The sequence below is a fragment of the Plectropomus leopardus genome, chromosome 17, assembly GCF_026936395.1.
Source record: "Plectropomus leopardus strain MGB_pleo_1.0 chromosome 17, ASM2693639v1, whole genome shotgun sequence".
In the NCBI taxonomy this organism is placed as follows: Eukaryota; Metazoa; Chordata; class Actinopteri; order Perciformes; family Serranidae; genus Plectropomus; species Plectropomus leopardus.
The window spans coordinates 30946189-30966806 of NC_142192.1; the positions used below are offsets into that span (position 1 = coordinate 30946189).

The window sequence follows — 20618 nt, forward strand, 5'->3', positions numbered from 1 at the left end:
TGTCTTTAAGCAGTATTCTTATATATGTTTATATATTCCATCATAAATTTTCTGAATTTTATCTTATATTATGTCTTTATATTTTAGCTGTGTATAAATATTCTGCAAAATTAATTTGCACTGTAAATAAATAAATAAATAAATACAAATCTGATTTTCTTAATCTTCGCATGTTTTTTTTTCTGTCACGTGCACACATACAGTATGTACTCAATAGTCATGTTTGATCATGTTAATCATGTCCTGTCACGTGTTTTTTGAGCAGATCTGAGTGAAAGCTACAACAGCAAGTCTCTACCTCCAATAACATCCTAATAATAACAGCCTCTACAGGAAGTAAAGTAGTAAATCCCACATCAACCTGCAGCGGCATGCGTTTCCTGTTGATACTAATTGGGCTGATTCATGAATGAGACGCAGCAGCTGCACTGTGGGAACAACAGTTCCTGGAAGACCTGGAAAAAAGCCTGCAAGTCCTATCTGATGACTGTGCTGTCAAATATACATGACAGGAATGTGCGAGTAGTAGAAGGCCAAAATTATCTCTGTCACACTCACACACACATGCACACGAGAGGAGTGTGTGTGTGTGTGTGTGTGTGTGTGTGTACGCTGGCATGCATCAGTGAAAGTGAGGGACAACAGCTTGACTCCACTAATGTGTGATCTGAGTTTCATGTCTCCAATTCAGATTATTTCCCCTCGTTCCTCTCCTGCAGGAGCTGGGAGGTAGCCATCATTCAAACTGTGTTTACACGGCGCCATCTAGTGGACATTTGTTGGTAATGCACCACAGCGTTACAGCCAAATATCAGTCTGCAGCTGCGTGACACTGGTATGATATGCAGGTGCATCTAAGAAAATTATAATAGTGTGAAAAAGTTCAATATTTCCATCTGTTATTCAAGAAAGTGTAATTGTTAAATTTCTAGACTTATTACATGTACACTAAAATGTTTAAAGCATTTATATTTTTAAATTTTGATAATTACGACCTATATAGCTAGAAAAACGTAAAAAAAAAAAACCCAAAACAACAGCAAAACAAACAAACAAAAAAAGCACAAGAAGTCTTCCCCAGAAGTTTTTTTTCCCCCAGAAACTTTTTTTTAAAATCATTTTTGGAAATATTCTAATAATTTGAGATGCCGGATTTTTCATTTCCATGAGCTATAAGCCATAATCATCAAAATTATTACAAAAAAATCTTGAGATATTTCAAATTGATTGTAATCAATATACATTATATGAAAGTTTACCTTTTTGAATTAAATTACGAAGAAAAAATAACTTTTTTTATGATATTCTATTTTATTTTATTTTATTTTATGACACTTCTAGGATTTTAAGACATTTCCCAGATTTTAGGACATTTGTAGGATTTCATGACATTTCTCTGATTTGACGACATTTTGCAGCTTTTAAGACGTCTCTAGCATTTTAGGGCATTTCAAGAATTTAAGATGTTTCTCACATTTTAGGACATTTCTAGGATTTTAGGCCATTAGGGGCTGAACCATGACCTCTGCTGGTGGGTGTGGGGGATCCTCCACTGGCACATTTGGGGTTTTTTATAAACAAGTTCTATTTTAATGCTGTTTTTTTGCACTCTGGCACCTTATGCAAACTAAAAGTACAATCATGTCTTCATCAGCTGGACAAAAAGCAAAGCTGAAATAGGGCTGTTTTTCCGGCGTGTTGTTTCGAACATCACGAAAGGGTGACTTTTGCAGCAAAAGTTGCCAGATGAAAACGTTGGCATTATATGTTTCTGAAAACTGTTTCCTGAAAACACATGTTGATTGTGTATTATTATAGAGCAAATATGTTGAAATTTCATGTTTCTTAACTGTTAAACAGAGCTGTAGTAAATGTGAGGTTAAGTTTAGACACAAAAATCACTCATAGTTCAGAAAAGATCATGTTTTGTGTCCTTGGGGTCATTCTAACCCCAAATAAAAACCTCTTTCCTTGGCACTGTTCCAGCTGAAAACACTTAAATGTCTAATAAAATAAAATAAACAGCCCCTTTTCACGACACTATTCTGGCTGCAAGTGCATCAATGTCTCGGTAAAAAACAAACACTTTTTCTGGCACTATCCCAGCAGGAAACCGAACAATGACTGTAAAAAACAACAATTTTATTTGCTGGTAAGAAGCAGTGGTTTTGCATCACTTTAGAATTTATATGATGCATATAAAACGTAGAAATGTAACGTATCGTTGCTTTGCAGAAACATATAATGCCAAATAAAAAAAATCTCCTTTCCATTATGTTTTGTGTGACACGTGTCAGCGGTGCACATGAGCCTCCCCAGTATAAACGGGGGGCAGCTGGGTAATCAAGGCATAAACAGCTCACCTGACCGCATGCTCCAGGTGCACAACACCTGACCTCCCGTCACTGATGTATCTGGAGCTGCAGCTCTGTCAAAGTCTAACTGCTGCCGTGTGCGTGGGGGCTGCAGGCTGCATGTGTCACCCAGAGAAACCACTTCAGTGTCCCTGTAGGAGGAAAGGGTGGATAAAAATAGACAACAGTGGGTTAATTGTCTCAAACAAGCTTTCGGGGATGGAAGTTAATGTTGAACTGCTGTTTTTTTGTGTCATTATGAAAGTTTTTGTGTTCATATCCGGGATTCATGGCTGGATCTTCATGGGGTCAGAGCCTGAAAGGGTTGATGGAAACGGACGAGGAGTTTAACAGCAGCTGCAAATCTTCCTCGGATACTCACGTCGACGTCAGCTACACAAAACATACCATTTCTAACCTGATCATATCTGGATTGCCCATACAAAAAAAAAAAAAGAAATCAGCAATTTTAACCAACTCTAAATGATCTACTTGACTACAGATTCTTTTACCTTGTTTTATATATTGCACTTTTTTTTTGCTTTATTATTGTTGATTTTTTTATTGTAAAGCACTTCGTAACTTTGTTTCCAAAGGTGCTATATAAATAACGTTAATATTAAAGATGCTTCCCTGCCCGTACACGCTTTTGAGGATTGCCCTTAAAAAACTTTCAGAAGCTGATTTCTAACTTTTGAACTTTGAAGAAAAAACATTTGCTTAACACTTTCCCCGCCAAAGTATTATTATTATTATTATTATTATTAAGTTGCCAGCCAGTGGTAGCTTTTTGGTCAGAATATTTTGTTCCCCAGAATATTTTGTTTTTTGAATATATAAACAATGAAAACATTAAAATGAAAAACAAAAAAAACCCCCAGATCTTCTGTTTTCGTACACACACAAAAATAAACAGCAATGCACGATTACGATTATTTCAACTGATACCAACGATTTCTTTTTGTTTGTCTATCATTACCTGAGGGTGTGAAAGGCTGAGATGTGAAGAATGAGAGCGGAGCGGAGCGGACACCTACGGAGAGTAAGAGCGGAGGGGACACCAGCGGAGAGAAGGAGCGGAGGGGACACCAGCGGAGAGAAGGAGCGGAGGGGACACCAGCGGAGAGAAGGAGCGGAGGGGACACTGGCAGAGAGTAAGAGGGGACAGCGGCGGAGACATCGGCAGTAAAATGAGAGCGGAGTGGACACTTGCATAGAGTTAAAAGTTTATCTACATATTCAAATGCTAAAATTGAAATTTGGAAATTAATATATATATATATATTTTTTGTCAGATGAAAAGTCATGTATTTGAAATAAATTAAAAATTGATTTTTTTCTTGGAGCAGCTTTAAATTAAACATTTCTCTCAAGTAAAATCCTATTTTCCATACAATTAGCACCAAATTACAGTTCAATCCAGGAAAAATTCCAGCAAATTAAGGATACATGAATCGTATTTCTATGACCTAAAATAAAGCTTGAATATAAACACTATTATCTCCAACTACTAGACAGTTTTTAACATACACTTAAACCAACAGTACCATTTCATTTTTTTTTTATTTGAGGGTTTTCAACAACTCACTTTTAGGCAAAGAAAAGGATAGTAATTTAGTAATAATATTACATGTTTTAGTTTTACAGAAAAAAAAGAAAAAACACGTCTGGACAGGACCTAAGTAATGAACTATGTGTACACGCTTTTGTTACAAAAATTGGGCATAACTGTGGCAATGAGGGAGCAGGTAAAAGGGGGTACAAGGAGGGGGAAAAAATATCACATCGATACATATACTCGTCCCGCTGTTTTACAAAGATAGTCCCCGACTCGTTCCCTCCCACCCATACAATACCAACAATGATAAAAGAAATGATACTTGGAGTAAAAAACAGCAAATAATCAATATATAATAAAATATAATACGAATTGTACAGTACACTCCGGTTATTTCTGTCCTTTTCAGATCCTGAACACATTAACAGTTTGAGTCGTGTTTTCTCTCTACGCACGCCTCTTTAAAAAATGACAAAAGTAGTGTACATTAAAAACAAGGTCACCAACACTTTTTTTCTGTTTTGTCCTAGCTCATTTTTCAGTCGCTTTCAACTACCTTTTTTCTCCTCCTTTCTTTTTTCCATAAAAGATTTATTTACGTTGAGGGCAGATCTCGGTATAAAAAGTGAGAGATTCTCCACCGGGGTAACAAATAAACACATACAGAGCAAGAGACACGGACTATACGGATTAACTGTGAATAATGTGAAGACCATTTTGAAAAAATAAACTGGTACTAAAAAGGTACCTCACTTCTACGATAGGCATCCAATCCGTATTTATGCGCAAACACTGCTAATGGAAAAAATAAAAATAAAATATGGCGGAAAAGGATTAATGCATTTTTCAAACAGGTGCTACTAAAATAGTCACGTGGTCTAGAGTACCTCTACCTCAGAGGAAAGGGGGACAGGCAAGGAGCGTGGTTCTGATTTTAGGCCTTTTGAAGTCCACTAATTTATGAACCACCTCTGCTGCAGTAAAGTTAGGATTGCAGATTTATCGGGAGCGGCGTGGGGATATTAGTTACACTAAACAGTCCCCGCTCTCCCGTCTTGTTCTGTTAAAAACTTGCTTTTCGGATTATTTAAAAAAAATAAACATCAAAACAATCTAGTCTAAAAAACTGTTTGTGTTTCACTGACTGTACTCAGTCAGAACTGTTGATCTCTCAGGCAGAACTGGGACCGCCGGCTGGATTGGCGAGTGGTCGCCATCTGACAACGGTGATTTCATCCTCAGCAGTTCCCAGTTCCTGTCGGCGGTCGCCGCCCGACAGCAGAACTTGTGGCGGGCCAGGAGCCGCGGGTTCCAGAAGCGGTGTCGGCATTTGTGGCATTGGAAGGCGGCCTGTTTGAGATGCTGGCCCCTGTGTTTCAAGGCTTTGTGTAACGAGCTGGTGCGTCTCCCGCACACCTGGCATCGCAGACGGGCGTAGCGGCCTGAGTTTCTCGGCGGGTGCTTGATCGCATGGTGGAGCAGCAGGGAGCCCTTCTTGGCGTATGTGGCGCTGGGGCAGATGGGGCAGGGGAAGCGTCTGATGGGGACATCCATGGAGGTGAGCCCGGTGACTCTGACGGCGCCGCCGCACCACGACTTCACCTTCATGATGCCACCTTTCATCCTCAGCTGCGCCAGGAGCTTTTTTTTGTTGAGCTGCGCCTGTAGTTTGCCCTGCCGCTTCCTCAGAACCATCAGCTTCCTGCGGGTGTCTTTACTTAGAGGGACACCCACCAGCTTCCCATCTCTCATGATGCTGTGGATCACCACCCGCCGTTTTTTTTTTCTCTGCTTTTTTGTCTGTCCATGCCGTTTTTGGAAGTTTTTTGAGCGGTAGTGAAAAGGGTGCTGCAGCTGTTGTTGCTGTTGCTGTTGCTGTTGCTGTTGTGGCGGCGGCGGCTGTTGTTGTTGCTGCTGCTGCTGCTGCTGCCCGGGTGCCCCTTGCTGCATGTGAGACGACCCGGCGTAGTTTGACCCTGATCCAGCGTCATAGAAGAGCGGCGAGTAACCGGAAGGTTGGGACTGGTTTACACGCTGGCCGTTGCGGTCGATGCCGTGCTGGGACAGCTTGTGGCGCACTAAGCTGTTGGAGTAGGCGAAGGCTTTACCGCAAACTTCACAGCGAAAGGACTTTTCCAGCCCGACCCCGCCACCGTGGACCGTCTGCTGATGCGCCGTCAGGTGGAAGTAGTGGCGGAATGACTTCCAGCACACCGTGCAGGTGTAAAGCCTCTGGGAGGGGGTGCCAGACGTCGGAGACTTTTCACCTTGGGAGCAGGATGAGAAATAGTCAGAGTTTCCCGAGGGGGTGACTTGACTGATGGCGGCAGCAGCGGCGGCGGCGGCAGCAGCAGCACCCTTGATTCTCCTCCCCTGGCTGTCGATCTCCCCTTTTCTGTGCAGCTTCCCGTGTCTCACGAGGCTCTGTGCATAGGCGAACATCTTCCCGCACAGGTTGCATTTGTAGTTCTTTTGACCCGAGTGCACGGTCAGATGCTTGGTGAGGTGGAACGGCTCGCGGAACATTTTGCCGCAGACATCACAGGCGTGCGGCTTCTCCCCCGTGTGGACGCGGTTGTGGCGCCGCAGGGTCTCCGCCCGTCTGAAACGTTTGCCGCAAATTTGGCAGCTGTACGGCCTCTCTGAGCCGTCGCCCGGAGGCGCAGGGCTCCTTCTCCTTCTGACGATGGTATTTGGGTCTCTCTTCTCTCGGGGTTTCCTCGGCCGCCGAGGCTTCGAGTGCGGCTGGCTCGGGTGCGTCAGAGGGATGGTGGAACCGTTGAGGCTGGACGTGGATGACGGTCCACCCATGTTAAACCCCAACCCTCCCAGCAAGCCTCCGATAATATCCCGTCTCTCTCCTTCCCGGCTTTCTGTGTTTATATCACAAGAGGCGGCGGCTGCAGCGGCGATGGCTGACATCGCACTGCTGGTGACCTCATCCTCCGAATCATCCAACAGGGAGGAGAGAGGGAGGTGTGGCTGTTGTTGAGGCTGTTGGTGGTGGTGGTGCTGCTGGCTCTGTGGGTGGGGATGAAGCGTTGGGGCTAAAGGGGCCTTTCGCAGAGTTTGGCTGGTCATTTCACTTGCGAGCGCGCTCTCTGAGGAATACAGCGACGAGGACTGCGATCGCCTGTAGTCCTCGACCCCGCTGTTGTAGGACGACTGATTCTGGTAGCGATTTCTGGAATAATCTGTTGCATACTTGTCGTTAGCCATTGTTGCCCCATCATTGGGGATTCCCACCCTGTCTCCGCTGCTCGCCATTTTACTGCTGCTCGGGTTGGACGACGCGCCGCTCCCGCTGCTGCTGGCTCTGTTTTTCGAACTCCGGGGAGGTTTCCCGCAGGCGCCTGAAGCAGCGTGGTTGAGAAGAGACGTGCTCTCGCGGAAGCACCGTCCGCACGCCGGGCAGCGGAAAGGCTTCTCGTCGTGGATCTTCTCGTGTCTCGTGAGCGACTCTCGCCGGTTGAAGGACTTTTGGCAGATGTTGCAGACAAACGGCCGGTTTTCGGAGTGGGTGACGCTGTGTTGGATGAGGTGACCCCTCTTTTTAAATCTCTTCCCACACTCGCCGCAGCAGAATATCCTCTCTGGGCTCGGGGAGTTACAGTTTGACTTCCTGCTTTGACTTTCGGGTGTCAAGCCGTGGCTGCGGAGGTGCCTTCGGAGGCTGGAGAGGTGGGTGAAGGTTTTACCACACTCACCGCAGTGGTAAAGGGGCTCCGGTTCGGGCTGGCCGGATGAACTGTTACTATCTTGTGATTTGGACAACTGTTGGTTCCCATTGGCTACGAGCACAGAGGTGGAGTTAGATGTGGGAGGGGCAGACGAGGAGGAAGAGACGGAGGAGGATGACCGCTGCTGTGAGGACGATGAGAGGAGAGAGGAGTGAGGTGGCTCGCTTCCAATGCCACTTATCCCGACACCCCCGGATCCTCCTCCCACGAGGCCCGACGAGGAGCTCTGACTGTGCCCACTTGAGCTGCTGTTGTGGCAGTTAGTGACGCTGCTGCTGCTGTGGCTGCTGTGACTGTGGCTGCTGCTGTCTGCTTTCCTCTGAGGCAGGTAGCCCGCCATCGCTTTCTTCCTCCTGCTTCCTCCGCTCGAAGTCGACGAGGACGAGTCACCTGTCTTTGCATCGTCTTTAGAAAGGGACAGATGCAGGGGGAGGGGGAGGGGAAGGCCGGCCTCTTGCTGCATTAGTGATGCTATCTGGTTGGAGGAAAGGACAGGAATGCCTTGGAAATCAAAGCCACCCAGTGGGGCGGGCTGGGGGGCCGGGTGGAGCGGGTGCGGGTGGTGAGTGTGGCTGTGTGGGTGAGATAAGGCATGCGGGGTCAGCTGCTGCTGTTGCTGCTGAGGCGGCGGAGCTGTGTGGCTGTGGCTGTGCGAGGAGTGGAGGGCGGGGGGAGGGGCCAGGGCCGAGTTTGAGTCGCTGGCCCCTTGGCTCAGACCCAAGCCCAAGTGGTTGTGAGTGCCTTGTTGGACGAGGAACTGCTCCAGGCTGCTATTGGTGGGGACGCCGGACAGGAAGTACTGGTTGGCGGCAAGCATGCAGCTGAACTGCTGGTGGAGGCTGCGGGGGTCCGACTGGCCGACTAACGGGACCGCAGTGCTGCTGGAGGGGTTGTTGGAGGCTGATGAAGAAGTGGAGGGAGACGGCGAGGACGACGGGGGACCAGTGGAGGGCTGCGGGACAGAGAGGCCGGGATGCAGCGGTGGAGGAGGGGGCGCGGGTGTGACGACGCCGCCGATGACCCCTGCACTTCCTCCACTGCTGCTTCCGGCAAAGTCAAAACGTCCCATCCCGGAGTGGAGCTGCTCCTGAGCCAGCGCCGCCTCAGCTGGGTGGAAAGGCCGCAGGAACTGGGGGTACCCCGAGGTGGAGCTCCCGCTACTGCTGCTGCTGCTAGTGCTCATCTTACTGGACTTCCTGGAGCTGTGAGACGAGGACGACGACTGGCTCTGGTGGGAGATGGATGGGGGAGGGGCGCTCATTTTGGCGAATAACGACGAGGAGTCGGCAAAGGCATTGCTGCGGGAGCTCTGGAGGGATCCGAGGCCCAGGCCGGACAGCAGGCTCCCGGAGCTGTCAGCGGAGGGTTGGTGCTGCTGCTGGAGCTGCTGCTGATGCTGCAGCTGGACCTGCTGCTGGTGGCTCAGCTGGCGTTCTAGTCCGAGGCCCTTGAACTGGTGGGCCTGGTGTCCACTTAGCATCTCCAAAATGTCCATGGGGTACTTGCTGAACTGGAACATCTCCCAAAACAGCTGTGGCAAAGTGTCACGTAGCCACAACTGCCACGTGCACTCAGCCTGTGATCGCTGGAAACAGCGGCGACCTCCTGTCGAAGTGATGAGGCGGGATTTTCAGAGGTAGTCCCCAAACTTTCGCTGTAATCCACCGAAAGCCGATGCTTTAGTTTTTGTCACATAAATGTCTTTCTAATACTCTCCATTTAAGAATGAAGCATTCAAGTGCTTCTGGATGTTATAAAAAAAGGGTCATAAATAGGCGATAAACTAAATTGTACTAAAAAATGGAGTCTGTAGTGTTTCTTTGAAGTGTTCCATAACCAGGCGCTGATTTTTTAAAAATCAGGTCAGCAGTCCCATGGAGTGTGTCCGTTATTTCAGTGGAGGGAGAAACATTGCTTCACTGCCCCTCTGTCCCCCTCATGGAGTTCTTTGGAGATCCTGAACAACGACAAGGAGGAAGAAAAAGAGATGATAATGTCAGTCGGTGATTGAGTGAGTTGATTCAGAGCAGAGAAGCGAAACACTTTCGGCAGAGAGAGTTCAGCGACTCTGCTTTTTTGCCTAAAAAAACAGATGCTGCATGTCTGAAAAGGAACAGAATAAACATCTTAGTTTAAACACAAGATTTAGCCAAAGATAAACACATTTTGGCAGTTTTTATTTCTTTGGAGCTTCAGTACTGATGATTTAACCCTTTGAAACCAGGAGTGACATTTCTTTTGTGGTGCTGCTTTGAGACACCTTTCACACGTATTTAAACCTTTTGAATTTGAACGATTTCTTTCAAAAACATGGAATAAAAAGGTAACTATGTATGAAATGTTACACTAATTGCAAGAAATGATTTGATTTTTTTTAAAGCTGATCATATCATGATCATATATTTAAAATTATCTTACGGGTCTTTTTTTTGCTCATTGTCTTGTCTGAAGATACCTTTTAATTAATCAATCAATCGATCAATGTCGATGTAAGGGATCAGTAGTTTTTAGTTTATATTATCTTTTTGTCTGAATTACATTTTATGATGATTTGAGATGGTTGTGATTAATTTAACATTTCTTAAGAAAAACATATATGAGAAGATAAAATGTTTGACTTATATTATGTCAAAAAGAAAGAGGATAAAGAGGATTAAAAAAAAACTATAATGCTCACTATCTGTGAGACTGTCAGTAGCTCCTGTGTTTTTTTGTTTCTGGTGATTTTTTTCTGCTGTTATTCAAATGGTTGGTATTTTCATGTATTTATTTTTCAAGACATATTTCTTTCAAGAGAATAAAGTCAAACCGTGGTCACGACTTCTGAAATTTTGGCTACAAATACACGCATGTTGACAATGTCCAACTCCAACTGAAAACCCACTCAGAGGCCCGAGCAGGAAAAGTATTTTTGTACATCTGTGGATATCTTGGACAGCGCTCTGCCGTTTGATTGTTTGTTCAACCTGGTAAAATGCTGTTCTTCAGCACGCTTTCTAATATCAGCCAGCCTGAACCCAATGAACCATCAGCTGCTGTAAACTCAGAGCTCAACTTTGTGCAAGGTGTTTTCCTCATTCTTTTAAATATCCAAAATAAGAACACAGGCGTGCTGCAAGATGTACAATTAGACGGTTTTCTTCTTCTGGATATTTGAATGTGTATAGTTCACATAGTGACCACAGAAAATGTTAACATTAGGGCCTGGTATCAAACAAAAAATGAAAAAGTGACACTGATACCAATGAGCGCCACCCAACCCCCCAACCCAAAGGTCAAAGTGTTTAAATCCCCCCATATGTGAAGCATTTCAATTTGAAAAAGGATTTTCAGACCCTCGCAATAAAAAAATTAAAAAAGATATCAGAAATTAAACAGTGTATGGAAATGCAGCTTAAATTCCCTGGTTTCCATTTCTGAATCATTTTTGTGCAATAATCAAAACAATGAATCATGACACTGGATTTCTTCTGCTTCAAAAACGGTTTCAGCGTAGCGTTTGATTGCACAGACACCAGTGAGAGCGACAGACGGAGCCCACAGAGGGGACAGAAATGAGAGCGGTGGCTCAAAATGCCACACGACTCCTGTCCAGCTCCTGCTGGAGAACATGGCTGCCCGTCGCCTCCAACACACACACACACACACACACACACACACACACACACACACACACACACACACACACACACACACACACACACACACACACACACACACAGCGAAATGCCAGATAAAAAAGGTGGTCTGGTGGACAGTGTCTGTGTGCGAGAGGAAAACAGGCTGCTGAGAAATCAACATTCAAGCTCAGAGAATTGCTTCAGTCAAAAATGTAACCTGATATTTGGAGATTGACATTTTTAATTAACTGCACTGATTATGTTTTGGTCGGGGAGAAAATGTATTCATGCAAAAGTGGGTCACGACATCAAGGAACACAGGACTTCACAACCAGCAGCCCACTTTACACCGCCTGTTCGATGTGGGAATATTGCGCCGTTCTGCCACCTCGCCGTTCTGTTTAAAAGGTACAATCGAGGAATGACGGGGATGGAGTTGTCTCACCACGGGAGGCAGTAACAGCACTGAAAGGGTGTCTGTGTCAAAGGGACAGCCAGCAGGATGGGATGAGGGGCAGGTGTGACGTTTTGTCTGCGTTTCATTATCCACCACTTCTGGGATCGCTGCTGTGCAGAATCCGGCCCTCTGTAACATCGCCAACGCAAGACAGCAGTGGCCATATCCTGGACGTTTTGGTCTCACTCAAACATTGCAGGTGTAACTGGGGGCACGTCGTCAATCTTAATATAAAAGTCTTTAGTAGCACTAACAGTTAATTTAAAGGAGACCAAACGTCTGCAAATTAAGAAAACAATGAAACGGGGGAGCTCCTTACCCTCCGAGCAGATGACGAGATCAGCCGCCATATACAGAGCATGATTGTTTTTGTTTATGAAGCACTGCAGACGCCTGTATGTCCCACTAGAGGCTGATGCTCTTGTGTTACACGTCATATCCGACACACTTCTTTTGCTTCTGCGATGCCAGCACACTGTCTAAAAATCGCTCACTGGAGAGGCATGTTTGCTTCTGTTTAAAAATGCAAAGGAGGCGTAAAAATGGGACTTAGTGGTGCAATCTCTGCGTAATAAAGGACTAATTTATTGTTTTAAATTTTAGGTAATAAAAACAAGTTTGCTTTTTTCACAAAAATCTTTTGATTTAACAGAATCTCCGTCATCTGAATACTTTTAATTTAAATCTAAATAATGACTCCCTCTGTTTTTGCTCACTGGAAGTAACGAGTTTTGTTTCCAGACCAAAAGATTAGCACGAAGGCCCCGAACAGAAACAATTAAAGACGTTTTTTTAAAAATTGTGTCAGTTGTGCCTTGGTGACAAATCCTTTTTTATAAAAGACTGAGGTTAACTCTGCCCTCAGTTCTGACCTTCCTCTGGCTTTGCACAGAGCGCTCGGCATGAACTGCTCTCCCCTGAGACAGAAACCAGAGAAGCCAAACATCCTCGTGTGTGCCGTCACATCTGCGTACAGTCTGAAGCTTGGCAGAGCGACACGGGGGACTCATTACGCAGGCTGATCCTGAATCTGAGGAATCTTCAAATTACAGCCGGAATGAAAAAAAAAAGCCATAAATTAATCTGATTTCTGTCTGAACTATATTGAAACCTGCTGTTACTGAAAGCTCTGTGTGTCTATTTGTGTGTGAAATGCTCTTCAAAAAACTCAAGACTGTTAAGAGAGAGGTAGCTGTTAGAAAGCTGAACCACAAGGCCAAACAAACAAATGGTGACGGCGAGAAGAAAGATGCTTCTGTTCATCACACACAGGCCTCCATAAAAACAAACACTCGCTGTTTGTAATAAAATCGGATCCCGGGATGATTCTAAGAACCAGATTCTCGAGGAAGAAAGAAATATTTGGCACAAGACACAGCAGCAGTATGCTTAAGAAACTGACAAAACAAACATTTGTCAACTATAATTTTAACCAAAGTCACACTCCAAACTGAAACCACAGAACAAGATTCTGCAGCTCTCCAGCTACAAGAGCAAGTTTTGTGTTTTCTCGATTGCTAACAATAATCAAATGGCAAGAATCCACTTTTTTCAAAACTCATCATACAGTCTGTATTATCAACATGTACCTTGGTCAAACAATGAATCTCACCTCCCAAAACCAGGGCTCAACAATAAGGATTTTTGATTATCCCGAGCAAAAAAAAAAAAAAAAATATATATATATATATATATATATATATATATATATATATATATATATATGTGTGTGTTATGTAGTGGGAGAGGGGCTGTTTTGTGTACTTTACAGGAACGTACTGTCTCTGTATGTCCACGCGGTTATACGTTTACATATGACACGCTTGTAGTAACTGTGAGTATAACGATTGAATGTCGACCTGTTGCATAAACTGAGATTTGTTTTCCACCTCTTTCTTTAAACAAATACATGTTAAAAAAACCTTCTAGTCTCAAACTCTGCACAAACATCTTTCTACAAAGTTAAACATCCAAATAAACAATAATTTCACTAATGAATGATTAATACTTCTCCTGGCAATAATGGAATGGCCGGGATTGTTGCATTAATATGATGAAGTGTTTTTTGATTGTCTGGTAACTGGATTATCCAAAAGCAGAGAGACAATCTCATCTGCTAGTTGTATGGATTTCTCAATTAATTTCCAGAGTATTTTTTTATATTACAATATCATAATTGTAATACATGTATGCTGAACTATATTTCAATATGGGTACTGTAGAAATGCAAAAATGTGCCACTATTCTTTTGTTTTTCGCAGTGATTTGCTGCAGCTATAAATCACTTTGCAGGAAATGATGTATGAATGAGACAAAAGTTCATGTTTTTTTGGAAAATGTGACACTGAATGCATTTTGTGTGAAATCAGTGCAAACTGATTCACAGTTTGGTCCACATAGGCTTCTGTTTCACAGTCTCTATGACGTGTTTTGACTCTGTGAATTTACTTTTGATCAGTGCATGAAAGCAATCAAAGAAAAAAACAAAAAAACAGCTGTAATCAAAATTCTGCTCAGTTACCAGTTTGTCTAACTGGGACGGCCTGAAATAAAAGGCACCCAGTTTAGTTACAGATCTGCTGAAACCCCGCTTTGTTGTGACACTGCACTTTAACCCTTAGACACTGTTTGGTGCAGTTTTTTGATCATTTTGGTTGTGTTCCTGCATACGGCATACATTTTGGCAAGATTGTGTCTTTTTGTTTAAACTTGGAATTTCCAGCTCAGCTCCAACAATACGTCTAAAATGCACTGGAAATAAAATTGTTACATTCATAGTGCAAGAATTTCACCACTCAAACCTACTTAAATTGTAATTTTTAAACCCATAGCCATCAAAACATAAAAACATGCATATTATTTCTGGGTGTTTATATGCACACTGATACTACCACCACTACCACTACTACTACTACTACTACTACTACTACTATTAATAATAATAATAATCATAATAATAATAATAATAACAACAGTTATGACTTAGATAGCACTTTTCTAAGTACTCATGCCACTATTATTCTACATATGGCAATATTGAGAATATGATACGAGTCATATAAACAGCTCATTCCTTTTGGATATTCTGAATTATGAGAATACAGCATTATCTGATTAAGACATTTGGGATATCCCGATCTAATCTGGGTTTTAGGAGCATTTCTTTTACTCATGCATGCAATGCATTTGGAAAATGTGCTTGAATTCATCTTATCTTTGATTTGTTTTCCCTTTTCTTTGGTTTGTTTTGTACTTCCCGCTTTTGTATTTTTTTTAATTTTCAGGTAATTATCTCTTTTTTGTGTTTACTAAGTTCTTGCTGATTTCTTTCTTTTTAAGTTGCTTGTTGCCTTCTTCCCATGTTTTTTAAGTAAATCAAGCCATTTTTCCCAGTTGTCAAAGTGTTAAATGGAGTACACATGTCTTCATATGAACAAGAATATAAGCAGAATATTTATTTTCACTAGCCATAAAGGGCATAAACCAAAACATTTTGTACATGTGAACATAATTACTGAGTGATTATTATCTAGAAAAATTAAGAGACCAATAACAGAATTTTGTGTATTTGTTAGGATGATCTGTGGCAGCTCTTTGTGGTCGAAGACTACTCTGAAGAAAAATCCCTTTAAACCAGTGCTATCTGTCGCTTCAGAATCAGCAATCACAGCAAAGCTTCTCACTCGTCTGCAGCAGGAAATAAACTGATGAGTTTAGAAACATGTGTTTATCAGACACCTTTCCCTGTGATGAAAAGTGTCTGTGACTCTCATCCAACATGTGAAAAATGCACAAACTGTCAAATCACAGCTTCACTGTGCACAGCAGAGTCTCTCAACTTATTACTCTGTTTTCAGTTCCCAGAAATCTGATGACGAAAACAATTACAGAGCTGTCAAGTTGTCATGTGAGATGAAGAATAACTTGCTGCAGCGGGGCTCAAACTGGATGTGCAATAATAATATACTTTTCAAAACCTATTTGCTTTTTTTCTTATTTTAATGTCGTGATTTTAGTAATATCCCATGATTTTGGTTTTATTTTAGGGAAAGAAGTTCTGTAACATAGAGGTTTTTTGAAGGATGCTCTACTACAGTTATGTCCACAGTCTGGCCGGGGGCCAACTCTGGTCCTCGGCTTGTGATTGAAAATATAATATAAAGTTAACACAATATTCTTAAACCATTTGAAATCTAAGAAAATTGGCTTGATTTCTTTCAAAAACATGGAAAGAACACAATGAGCAACAAGAAATGGCCCAAAAATTAACAAGAAATTACAAGAAAATTACTTGAAAATAAGCTCACACAAAAAAATAATAAAACAAGATGGGAGAAGAAAATGACCTTCAAAATAATACATTATTTTTGATAATATCTAATAATCTCCCAAGAGCTTATTTTCAAGTCTTATTCTTGTCACTTTTGCGTTTTCTTTTTTCTCAATTTTCTAGACATTTTTTGCTACGTTGCTCATTACCTACTATTAATTTTCTCTGGTTCCATAGGTTTAAATGCTTGTAAAAGGTGTCTGAGCGCAGCACAACAAAACTTATGTTGGTCCAGGCTTCAGGGGGTTAATCAAGCAAGATCACTTTTTATTGACTTTCATTGTAACCGCGATGGCAGGAAAATCATGCAGTTTTTTGACATGCACCAAGTAGACATTACAAGGTGAAACCAATGTGTTTTCTTAAACAAACAGAAAACAAACAAACTAACGGCTACTGAACACCAGATATGTCCAGCATTTTGTTAAGAATCAAAATGTTTTCTTGCATCACTGATTGTCCACATTTTATTTTTTAGTGTTCATCCTTTGAAGTGAAAAACAACAAAAAAAGGGAAAAATATGACAATACGTGGGTAAGATCTTTTGCAGTTTTAAAAATCAGTGCATGTGTGGCCTGTTTTGGCAGTCTCTTATACTGTTGAGTGCACAGCTGTGGAAATTCACCAAAACCTACTTACTGTTGGTGTTTTATTATCTTGATCAAATTGTGTATCATCCCATCCCTGCTCACATTTATTCATTGCATTATTTTATAATGCTGATTGGATATGATTTTGTTGACTACTGCTGCAAAAACGAATTTCCCCTCAGAGACACTAATCTAACTGATGCACAGGTAAACTTTGTAAAACTGTGCACAAGCAGGAACTTTTTCAGATTTCAAGAAAAATGGTGCATCTTAGCTGGAAATAACTTTCTCCACTCACTCACAGTCAGTGGTGTCTGCTGATTTTACATCAATGTTTGCAAAATACTCTTTATAGAAATGTGCACAAGTTAAAAAAGAGCTAAATCTCTTTTAAAGCCAAACTTTTAATGTGGGCAGTACAGAGCAGCTTGGCAGCAGAGCACAAGTGACAAACTGAAGCTAATTAACGGTTATTTTGACTGTTTGGAGGAGTGTGATTGCATGTTGTCTCCCTCTTACCGGCTGATCCACAGGTCTGGAGCTCCCCGGTGTTGGGGGTGAGGAGAGGGGGGCGGACTGTCTGCTCTGTCCGGTGACTTCAGGTCGACAGCCTGAAACAGATGCACCGATGACCGAGCAGGTTAGACGGATACAAATGACTGTCATCACTGTCCACAAACGTCTGCTAGCATCCATCAATCACTGTGCGGGCTAACCAAACTGACAAAATATTGCACTAACGGTGGTAAAATTGCTCTTTTGTGTCTCACATAATCACCAACACATCCAAAGTGGTTTAAATTGCGCTGTAATATGTGTAACCGCGTTATAATGTTGATATATTTAACTAAACGGACATAAAAGGAGGCTGGATAGCAAAGTGCTGCTAGCGACACTGAAGTTAGCTTTCGATTCGTAGTTTCTTCTTTTCAGCAGGGTTTTTTTTTTTTGCGTTTTCACAAATAAAATAAAGGTTTCCCAAATAAAAAACGGGGTTTCAATAATATATAACCTCTCTGGGATAATCTAGTTCAGATTTGATCTGTCTCCGTACAGTGGTTTTATATTTGGACCTGGTCTGACAGTCTACATGTGATAAATAGTGTCATTTTTGCAATTTACAAGAAAACATGTCTTTCAAAAGTTTAATAAAACAATAAACAAAAACTAAAGGTCGCCCAAAATATTTAGATTTACTGTAAAAATCGTCCACCTGTTTTCTCATTAACAATAACAACAGTCATCATCATCATCATCTATAAAATGGCCAATAAAGGAAGGAAATCACTACTAAAAAATCACTATGTATGTGCCTTCTAATAGTATTTTCTGAAAGAAAAAAAACGAAATATAATAAAAATATATATATGTAAAAATTTCTATAAGCATTACCAAAAAAAATTTAAAAGGAAAAAAAATGCCAATTTTTAAGTTTTCTATAAAACTCGACATTTAGTAAAAAAAAAAACAAAAAAAACCAAGAAATCATCACTTGTAATTTGAGCAATTAAAAAAATGCTGCTGTGTAACTTTATTATGATTTAATTTATTACACATTCCATGACTATGCAGGTATCATGATTTTTGCATAACGAAATCTTTTTGAAAAATAAGGAAAAAAACACCGACATTTTTTTTAAATCAATCATGTCTTACAAGTTATAAATTAAAATTCGCCAAAAAATAAACATAAGAAAACATGCCTTTCAAACTTAGTTCTTTGTTATGGTTCCAAGACCTTCCAAAACCACACTTTTCCAAAAATGTGACTGTGAGATTCCATGACTTTTCCAGGTTTTCCAGGACCGTGGGAACCCTGTTTTCTCCACATAACTGCTGAAGCGAAATCTACGAATCTGAAGCTAACTTCATCTCCACCGCTTAGCAGCTTAGCCGAGCCGTTAGCTACGGTTAGCTTCGCTGCTAGCAAATTAGCCAACAAACCAGAGCTGGAAACGGCTTTTGTTTTTGTTTTTTTACCTTGTTGCAACCGACGGCTGGGTGCGAAAAAAGCTCACAAACACGGGGGTAAAAGTGGGAAAACATCGAGTAGAGAGTGCGCCGTCGGAGCGAGGTCCCTACAGCCTGTCAGCGGGGCCTTTTTCTTCATCCATGGAAAAACACTGTGAGAGGCCTGGCTCTCCATCGGCCCGGGAGCTGCTCTAACAAAAACTATTTCCGTTGGCCAGGCCCGATATGTCCATTGTCTGCCGCTTCGGTCGCGCTGCTCCGCCGGCTCGCTGCTCGTCTTCTCCCGCACGGCGCCTTTGTTTTGTTTCCGTCGTGTTTCTCCTTCTTTTCTCCGCCTCGGCTGGCTGTTTTCCGCCCCGTGTCAGGTTTAGGTGTCCCCCCTCTGTGGACGACGGCTGCTCGGATGCTGGGAGCGTTAAAATGGTAGTTTCCTGTCTGCAGACTGGTTCCGGGTAGAGCCGGGGACAGGTCGGTCTGTCCGGGCTGCCGCGGCTCCGCTCGCAGCCACAGGGTTCCCACGGTCATGGAAAACCTGGAAAAGTCATGGAGTTTCACAATCACATTTCCCAGGCCTGGAAAAGTCATGGAAGTAGTAAAAATCATTGACAGTTTTGGGGAAATCATGGAAATGTGCTGTGTTAAAATAATTCAATTACATTAATGTAACATTAGCAGTGGATTTTTAGGAAAATATGCCTTCCAACCCTACAGTATGTTTTCTTTAGAAAATTGATGATTTTTTCCTCTTTTTTAATGTAATGTAATTTTTAATAGAAAATGTTTTATTTTTAATTTTGATGCCCCCTCGCTTTGGCTTCTTTTTTGTGATTTTTATAGACATTTTTTAAAAGGAGATTTTTTTATGATGAAAACTGATTCAGAAGTTGGTTATTTTAAAAAAGGTTGTTTTTTTTCCCTCTATCTTTTGGCTATTTTTATAGAAAACTTCAAAATTTGGGAGATTTTTTGCCGTTTTTTTTCCTTCAGGTTTTTTGTTGAGGTTTTTTTTTTGTTTTTTGTTTTTTTTAAGAAAACTGGTTTGGATGGCATGGTTTTATTATTTTCGTACATGTTTTTTTTTTATTAAAACTATTTTTAGTTTTAGAAAAAGAGAATTGTTTTTCCTTTTATAATTTTTGGCAATTTTGATGGAAAACTCAAACCTTTTTGGGCGATTTTTTTTCTTAAATCCAAAATGACACCATTCATCACAACCAGAAACTGAAACACCTCTGCCCCTGCGTTTGCAAAGTATGGATTGAATCCAGCATGATGCTCCTGAATAAATTAACCGTGCACGCCGCGTGCACGTGCGCGCGCGTGCACAACGTTTTCACTCCATTAAAATATATCACAGTGCATTCTGACAGTGTGTGTTATAAGCTCCCGTGTGAAGTGTGTGTGTTTGCTTGTGTTTGTTTTCACGCTAAGTGTGTGAAATGTTAATGAGTCAATTAAGGATATCATTACGGCGCATGCTGCATACATTACAAGGTGTGTATGTGTGTGTGTGTGTGTGTGTGTGTGTCATGCATGTGCTGCTGTGTGCCTAATTTGCATTCAATTAAAGTTATCATTATAGTGCAGTATTTCTGCCTGTCGCAGAAGTGTGGGTGTGTTTGAATGTGTGCATCTGGCAGTTTACTTTGTGTGTAAGCGCGTGTGTGTTTGCGTGTCCGACTTGGACACAAAAATGGTGCAAAAATAGAGAAAATCCAGTTTTTTAAATTAGCTGTACTGTATGTGTGTATATTCCTGCATGCATGTATTTTACACACACATACCCTACCATTAATACACTTGTTATTGTTATTCCTTATTCTAAGAATATGAAAAAAGTAAAAAACAAAAAATCTCAACATTATGATAAAATATTTATTATGAAGCTACTGTTGCAATTTAATTTGTGTGTCATCTCATGGTTTTCAAAAGAAATCAAACCAATTTGTTAGTTTCAAAGGTTGAAATGCTTGTAAAAGGCCTCTGAATGCAGCATA

The 20618-nt window shown here is 41.9% G+C and overlaps 1 protein-coding gene across 1 annotated transcript; it reads right to left on the bottom strand.

Annotated features, from left to right (window-relative positions):
- Positions 1-3898: 3898 nt before the first annotated feature.
- On the bottom strand, positions 3899-19118 carry LOC121957605 (uncharacterized). Its single transcript, XM_042506264.2, has 3 exons — positions 18631-19118; positions 17170-17261; positions 3899-9609 (listed from the first exon to the last, which is right to left on the bottom strand). The coding sequence occupies exon 3, from the start codon at positions 9169-9171 to the stop codon at positions 5050-5052; it is 4122 nt and encodes a 1373-aa protein (XP_042362198.2). The 5' UTR covers positions 9172-9609; positions 17170-17261; positions 18631-19118; the 3' UTR covers positions 3899-5049.
- Between the last annotated feature and the right edge of the window lie 1500 nt (positions 19119-20618).

What these genes read in the sequence shown, in the direction of transcription:
- LOC121957605 (XM_042506264.2), bottom strand. Translation starts at nt 9,171, where the DNA reads ATGTTCCAGTTCAGCAAGTACCCCATGGACATTTTGGAGATGCTAAGT.